Source organism: Triticum urartu, chromosome 3, assembly GCF_003073215.2.
Source record: "Triticum urartu cultivar G1812 chromosome 3, Tu2.1, whole genome shotgun sequence".
In the NCBI taxonomy this organism is placed as follows: domain Eukaryota; kingdom Viridiplantae; phylum Streptophyta; class Magnoliopsida; order Poales; family Poaceae; genus Triticum; species Triticum urartu.
In genome coordinates, this window is record NC_053024.1 from 51,884,569 (window position 1) to 51,892,619 (window position 8,051).

General features: G+C 48.2%; 1 protein-coding gene across 1 annotated transcript; it reads left to right on the forward strand.

Annotated features, from left to right (window-relative positions):
- Positions 1–4,928: 4,928 nt before the first annotated feature.
- Positions 4,929–6,983, forward strand: LOC125547914 (MADS-box transcription factor 29-like). The gene is made up of 7 exons (XM_048711650.1): positions 4,929–5,341; positions 5,654–5,738; positions 5,851–6,006; positions 6,143–6,184; positions 6,289–6,330; positions 6,416–6,612; positions 6,725–6,983. Exons 1-6 carry the CDS (start codon positions 5,148–5,150, stop codon positions 6,569–6,571), a joined length of 675 nt encoding a protein of 224 aa, XP_048567607.1. The 5' UTR covers positions 4,929–5,147; the 3' UTR covers positions 6,572–6,612; positions 6,725–6,983.
- Positions 6,984–8,051: the final 1,068 nt, after the last annotated feature.

Below are 8,051 nucleotides of genomic sequence, written 5' to 3' on the forward strand. Positions count from 1 at the left end.
CCCGCTGACGCCTGCTCAGGTAACCCCAGTAGAGCCTTCGGGGGGCTCTATGCCAGGTGTTACTAGGGAGGAGGTGGTCGCGTTTGGCGGGATCCTGGACCCGATCGCCGAGGGGAGACAGATGAGTGCTCGCATCCTGGACGTCCCCGAGATTGATGATATGCAGCAGCGGTGCGCTATGAGGGCGGCCAAGCTTCAGGAGGCTGCTTTATCTTCCGGTATGTCTGTCAACATATCTAATTCCTTATTGCATTTTTCTAATGAGGACATTATAAATAATGCGAACCAATTAGGAGTTTCACTAGGGGCTACGGATAGTGCGATTTCCAATTCGGTGAATGTTTTATTAGATTTGGAGGCGGAACGTGCCCTAGAGACTATTCGTAACCTTGCAGCCGTTAAACCATTGAAGGATGATGAGATTGATGCGTTAGGGTTCAGAGTGCTAGACAAGCTATGTGCGGATTTAGCACCACACAATCATGACTCTGACGAAGATGATGTTCCCCTACAGAATGAGGATAGTAATATTTGTGAACCCGGTTATGCGGACCGGGCGACAGAACCTAGTAAACCTAAGCGTAAGTGGAATCGGAAGATCTATCCAGATTCCGCCGTTCGTAGGAGTGCTAGGATTCGAACCACTAAAAAATTCCATGATGAATTATGAGAGGAATATTTTGGAATAGCAGAGGTCTGAAGGACTTGGCTAAAAGAAGATTCCTTGCCGAGGCAGCTTTAGAGCAGAGGTTAGATTTTGTTGCTCTATCGGAGACGGGTAGAGATATCTTTGCACCCCAGTTTCTCTCTTCTCTGGTGGGTGGTATTGATTTTGATTGGCATTGCCTCCCTCCGCAAGGAAGGTCGGGTGGTATCTTACTGGGTGTGAGATGCGATTCGCTTGAAGTCCGCAGTGTAGTGATGGGCGACTTCGCGGTGAAGTTTCGAGTCAGGTCTAGGATAGATGGTTTCAACTGGGCTTTGGTGGCGGTGTATGGTGCCGCACAGCCAGAGCTTAAAGCGCAGTTTCTGGCTGACTTGGTTCGTATCTGTGGGTCAGAACAGCTTCCAATTTTAGTTGGAGGTGATTTCAATATCATCAGGAGGAGAGAGGAGAAGAACAATGATAATTTTGACGGTAGATGGTCGTTCATGTTTAATACCATCATTGAAAGCTTGGACCTGAGAGAGATAAAGCTTTCTGGTAGAAAGTTCACCTGGGCTAATGCTCTGCCACACCCAACATATGAAAAACTTGATCGAGTTCTTGCGAGCGTGGAGTGGGAACAAAAGTTCCCTCTGGTGACGGTACAAGCTCTTTCAAGGGGAATATCTGATCATACTCCATTGTTCGTGGACTCTGGTGAGCCGAACCATGTGGGTAACAAGAATACCTTCTCCTTCGAGATGTCTTGGTTTGAAAGAGAGGGGTTTTTGGATTTGATTGCCCGGGAGTGGGATAAAGGTCTTGGAGGCAAGACTGCGTTAGAGCGTTGGCAGAATAAAATTAGGCATTTAAGGAGTTTCTTACGGGGATGGGCTAAGAACCTCAGTGGTGTGTATAAGATGGAAAAGGATAGACTCCTTGCTCTTATACAGGCCCTGGACATACAGGCCGAATCCACTATCCTAACGCCAACTGAGCTTCAGGCTAAAAATGAGGCGGAGAAGAGGTTGAAAGAACTGCTCCGCGAAGAAGAATTGAAGTGGGCTTTGCGTGCTAAAGTTTGCAAAGTGGTCCAAGGGGATGCGAATACTCAGTTCTTCCATTTGATAGCCAATGGCAAGCACAGAAAGAAGCATATCTTTCAGCTTGAGCAAGACGAGGGTACTATCTTAGGCCAGGACAATCTAAAAACATATATTACCGACTATTATAAGCAGTTGTTTGGACCTCCAAAGGATAATTGTGTGTCCCTCGATGAGTCCAGGACTGAGGATGTGCCTCAGCTATCGGCTAGCGATAATGATATTCTGGTTGCCCCGTTCTCGGAGAAGGAGGTGTTTGATGCTATTGCACAGATGAAAAATAATAAGGCTCCCGGGCCGGATGGATTCCCGGCAGAGTTTTATAAAAAGTGCTGGCACATTATTAAGGGGGATTTATTACCTATGTTCCATGACCTATTCAGTGGCCAGCTTCAATTATTTCACTTGAATTTTGGGACAATCACATTGCTTCCCAAGAAGACGGATGCGGTGAGGATTGAGCAATTCAGGCCGATCTGTCTCCTCAATGTTAGTTTCAAAATTTTCACCAAGGTCGGGACAAACAGACTTACACAGATTGCGCATTCTGTGGTGCAGCAGTCTCAAACTGCTTTCATGCCGGACAGAAATATCCTTGAAGGGGTGGTCGTCCTGCATGAAACGCTCCATGAAATCCATTCCAAAAAATTAGATGGAGTAATTTTTAAGGTGGATTTCGAGAAAGCGTACGATAAGGTCAAATGGCCATTCCTCCAACAGTCATTGCGTATGAAAGGTTTTGATGAAGCCTGGCGCCGACAGGTTGAATCATTTACGCAAAAAGGTAGTGTAGGAATTAAAGTTAATGATGACATAGGTCATTACTTCCAGACACATAAAGGCCTCAGACAAGGAGATCCGATGTCCCCTATCTTGTTTAACATTGTGGTGGACATGTTAGCAATTTTGATAGGAAGGGCTAAGGAGAATGGTCAAGTCGGTGGATTGGTACCTCATCTAATTGATGGAGGTGTATCCATCCTTCAGTATGCCGATGATACCATCATCTTTATGGAGCATGACTTGGCCAAGGCGAGAAATATGAAGCTGGTGCTATGCCTCTTTGAACAATTGACCGGGTTAAAGATTAACTTTCATAAGAGCGAGCTGTTCTGCTTTGGTAGGGCCCAAGATGAACAGGAGGCTTACAGGCAATTGTTTGGGTGTGAGTTGGGCCAGTTACCCTTCTCTTACCTGGGGATTCCAATCCATCATCGTAGGCTGACTAACAGAGAGTGGAAGTGCATCGAGGATCGGTTTGAGAAAAAAATGAGTTGCTGGAAGGGTAAGCTCATGTCATACGAAGGCCGATTAATCCTGATTAACTCGGTGCTCACGAGTATGCCAATGTTTCTCCTATCGTTCTTTGAGGTCCCAGTTGGAGTCAGGAAGAGACTGGACTTTTATCGATCGCGCTTCTTTTGGCAGGGTGATGAGCATAAAAGAAAATATCGGCTTGCTAAATGGGACATCATCTGTAGACCGAAAGACCAAGGGGGTCTAGGTATTGAGAATCTAGAAGTTAAGAATAGATGTCTTCTTAGCAAGTGGCTGTGGAAGCTCTCATTGGAGAATGACGCCATGTGGGCTCAAATCCTTCGCAGCAAGTACCTCCAGACAAAAACTTTGTCCCAGGTCACTGTTAGGCCGACCGATTCGCCTTTCTGGAAAGGCTTGATGAAAGTAAAACAATCGTTATTTAATAGGACGAAGTTTGTTATTGGAAACGGCACGAGTACACGTTTCTGGGAGGATACTTGGCTCGGCGATACACCCTTGGCCATCCAATATCCGTCGTTATACCGTATCCTGCAACGACGTGAGGTGTTCGTTGCATCGGTCTTTCAATCGACCCCCTTAATATTCAGTTCCGACGAACGCTAGCGGGCAATCGTTGGGAACAATGGCTCCATCTAGTTAGGAGACTGATGGACGTCCAGCTTTCACAACAACCCGATGAATTACGCTGGAAACTGACTAAATCTGGAGCATTTACGGTTAAATCAATGTATATTGATGTTATTAACTCAAACTCCATTCCTACGTCCAAGCATGTTTGGGATGTCAAAGTTCCTTTGAAAATAAAAGTGTTTATGTGGTTTGTCCATAAACAAGTTATTTTAACTAAGGACAACCTTTTGAAGCGTAATTGGACAGGACCTACTAGGTGTAGTTTCTGTGATCGGGATGAGACTATCAAACATCTCTTTTTCAATTGCCCGTTAGCCAAGGTACTTTGGCAGACGATCCACATTGCTTTTAGTATCACTCCACCGAATTCTGTTTATGCGTTATTTAGGACATGGCTTAATGGGATTGAGCCTAACTTAGCGAGACACATTCGGGTTGGAGTTTGTGCTTTGCTGTGGACTATCTGGACTTGCAGAAATGATTTGGTTTTTAACAGAATATCATGTATACATTTTTTGCAGGTCATATTCCAAACTACGGCACTGATCCGTTCGTGGTCGCTACTCACTCAGACGGAGGCCAGGGAGCATTTGGTTACTGGGTCTTTCCGATGGGAGATGGTAGCTCGGGATATTATCAACCGGTTTGGATGGCGGTCATGTAATAGGATTGCTTAGATTTCCTATCTATTTTTTTAGCCAGCCGGTTGTGCCGTCTTTTCTTAGCTAGTTGGTGTTTCTAGCCCCTGTTTTTGCTCTGTGTGAGCTGTCTGTACTTTTATTTTGAAACCTTTGGTACCATGTTGACACTACTTTTTTGGTTAATAAGAGGGCCGTATGCATCTTTCTGATACAGAGGCCGGGGAATCACCCCTTTTTCAAAAAAAAAACGTGCTTTTCTTTTGCTTTTCTTTGTGAATGGATAGACGCGCTTTGGGAAATTTACCGATCGACATGCTACTTATTACCGTGCGCTGGACCGCTGGTCACCGCCGTGTATCTTATCGGGGTCACTCACGGTCGGGCCGCGCTTTCGCTTTACGCCGGAAACGGCAAGTTTCCACGGGCCGGAAGGAGGCGCGGTGACCCAACCACTTCCCAGACTGGCAACGCAGCCGCCGCTTTTGTTTTCTTCCACGCGCACCGCCGCAGAGGATCGGTGACCGGCTTGCTTTCCGGTCGGCTGTGACGGGCGGACCTTTCACAGTACTACTATCCATCACTAGTCGCCGGCGAAACTAACTGGAATTTTCGTCTGTACGGCGGCGCGTGGCCATCCGCAGGCCATCACTAGAGGAGAGGAGAGCACACCCGAGTTCACAGGTTCAGTCTCAGTTGTTACAGACCGGAAGGAACAAGAAGAAGAACAGTACACGTGCCCCTTCTGCTGGTAGCACCACGGACTGATTTGCTCCTCGATCTATTCTTCAAGCTAGCTTGTCGTCGGCGTCGGCGTGGATCGCTCCCCGCGTTCCGAGGCAAGAGAAGATGGGCCGCGGGAGGACGGAGATGAAGAGGATCCGCAACGACGTGACGCGCCGGGCCACCTTCGGCAAGCGCCGCCGCGGCCTGCTCAAGAAGGCGCGCGAGCTCGCCGTGCTCTGCGGCGTGGACCTCGGCCTCCTCGTCTTCGACGACGGCGGCGCCGGCAAGCTGTTCGACTACTGCAGCCCCAACACAAGGTCCGTTCTCCGTCCGTTCCGTCACGCGCTAGTCGAGACAAGCGAGATTCTGCATTATGGTTTTGATGATCATGCCGATTACTGAATCTGCATCCCTTGCAAGTGCCATCTTTGGCATCGTCCTAGCCTGCCGCAGTATTGGCAATTGGCATGCTCGAATTGTGTTTTGTTTGTGATCAAGTTAGCCAGATGATGCTTTCGAATTTGGCTCTGATTTTAATCTTCTGCTCGGATTCAGATGCTTATGTTCATATTCAGTGTACAATATTACTATAGTTGTGACATATTTATACTTCACCTGTCAATGTTAAGCTGGAGCGAGCTAATTCAGCGCTACGAGAGCATCACCAACCACAAGTTCCAGTTCCAGGGGATAGATCATGATGATGATGATCAGGTCAATAAACAAACACATCCAGTCATGTACAACATACACACACACATTTGTACACTCAGAGTTAACTGCATGCTTGCCTTTCTGATTGATCTATGCGATTCTTCGCACACAGCAACCGTTGGCGGATCTGAGGCGTGAGCGTGACCGTCTCGAGGCCAGCGTGAGGAGGCAAACCGGAGAAGATCTGCCATTCGCCGCGACGGCGGCCGAACTGGACGATCTGGAGCAGCGGCTGGAGTGCGTGCTGGGTGAAGTCCGTGAAATGAAGGTACACACATCCTACACTGCACACAATTCTGTGTTGCTCACATGCCCAGTGTTTGAGTGAGCTGCATGACAGTCTCGTGTGTGTGTGTGTGTGTGTGTGTGTGTGTGTGTGTGTGTGTGTGTGTGTGTGTGTGCAGGACAAGCTGCTGGAGCAGCAGTTGGCCGAATCATACCACAAGGTAAGCGTAATCCTAGGAGAACCAAAATCAATTCAATCAGAGGCACACACGCAAATTTTCATCTGGAAACTAACTGTGGATGACATTGCACATATGACACGTAGGTGCACATCTTGGAGGACCAGAACAGCTACCTTCGCCGCATGGTAATTTGCATCGCTGCCTGCCTATGTCTGCTGAGCTGCTATGCATACTTACTGACTTCCTGAATTTGTTTTCACTCTTTGTCAGATGGGCGAGGAGGGGCAGCAACGTGCTGCTGTGGAGGCGTCATCGGTGGCGCCAAAGCTACCGGCGATGGCGTTCGGGGGATCCTTCCCGGAGGAGGAGGAGAAGGAGGAGTTGACGGCCCTGCGTTTGTGGCCGCGGCAGCTCCCCGACGTGTAAGGCATATGCCTGAAGCCCAGCCTGCAACTCCGGTGATTAAGGTCGTGGGCATGGACACACTACTAGACCACCTTCCTGCAGAAAAAAAGACTGCCTTATTGGTGATCAATCTGCATCCTAACAAGACTGCCTTATTGTTCTGTTGTTTTGCAGGTCGAAGAGAGATGATAGCCTGACGGAACACAAACGGAGATTATAATTGACGATTAGTTATTAAGAATCTAGCTTAAACTTACTAGTAGCAGGCCTAAGGATCCGGCGTATGTTCAGAGAGCATGCATATATACGTTAACAAGTAGCAGACGGACGCCAGTATTTTGCTCCGCACAATTTCCTGTACGACTGTGTGAGCAGCACTCCCAAATCCCCATATGTAGTGGTATCACGTTGGTTCATATGAATTTTACATCAGTGTTGGAGCTCTTTTTTTTTGAAAGAAAGTGTTGGAGCTCTGACGTGAATGGATTGATCAACATGCATGGGTACTACTTCGATTTTTTAGGTAATATCGCTAAGGTTTATTGGTCAACCATAGCTTCCTTCTTCCTTGCAGCCTTGCCACGAGAGATGGAGCGTTGTGTGCCTGCTTGCCTGGTGCTGGGCTAACAGGCCCTGCAAGTTACACCAAATTGGATGCGCAGCTAGGGTTCTTCGCTAGAGAATTTGCCAATATTAACCCAAACTGGAAAATTACAAAAGCTATTCAAACAAAAAATTGGAGGGGGGAGTTCATGTTGCTTCGCTGAACTTGTTCTAGAGTTTTAGATAGACTTTTAGGTAGTAAAACTTAAATTTCGATTTGGTTCAGTTTACATCCAAACTTTGTAAACCGTTCACCTTGGCGAATTCAGCAAGCTAGTCGCACTCCATGCTTGAGTTGCCTGTGTGCATGTGGCTGCGGGTTGCCTGCCTGCTTCACGACGGCCGTCTTGGATCGATCACGCCTTATTTCCAGGAAGTCGTCCATTGTGATAGTTGATAAACTCGGGACGAGACTTGAGGAACTCGTAGAACTCCTCGTCCGGCGGAGATACTCCACGTAGCCTCCCCCGCTCTTGAGGTGTAAAGTCTGCAAAAAGGCCGTATTTCTTTCGCACAGACGGGGAGTGGTGCGACTCGATGCACTCGACACTGGCCTTGAACAATTGAAACCGCATAGCCTTCTCTTCCTCGTCGAAATATGTTTTGTTGTACTTCTTCATCCAGTCCTCGAACTCCGCCTCCATGTCCCGCTCTTCCTTCAGGGGCTCGCTGCCACCAGTCGCCTCGTGTCCGGCCTTCCCATCGTCGCGCGCCTCGTCGCTGACGATCTTTCCAGGCTTCATGTCAGTCACCTCCTTCTCGTCCCGACTCATCTCTGTTTTTCTTGAGATGCAGAAACGCGAATCCACCGGATGACGCAGCCGCGGCTACAGCGGCGCCACCGACGGCGAGGCTCCTCCAGGAGTGGAGAAAGCGCGACGGCCTCCCAGCAGCCGAT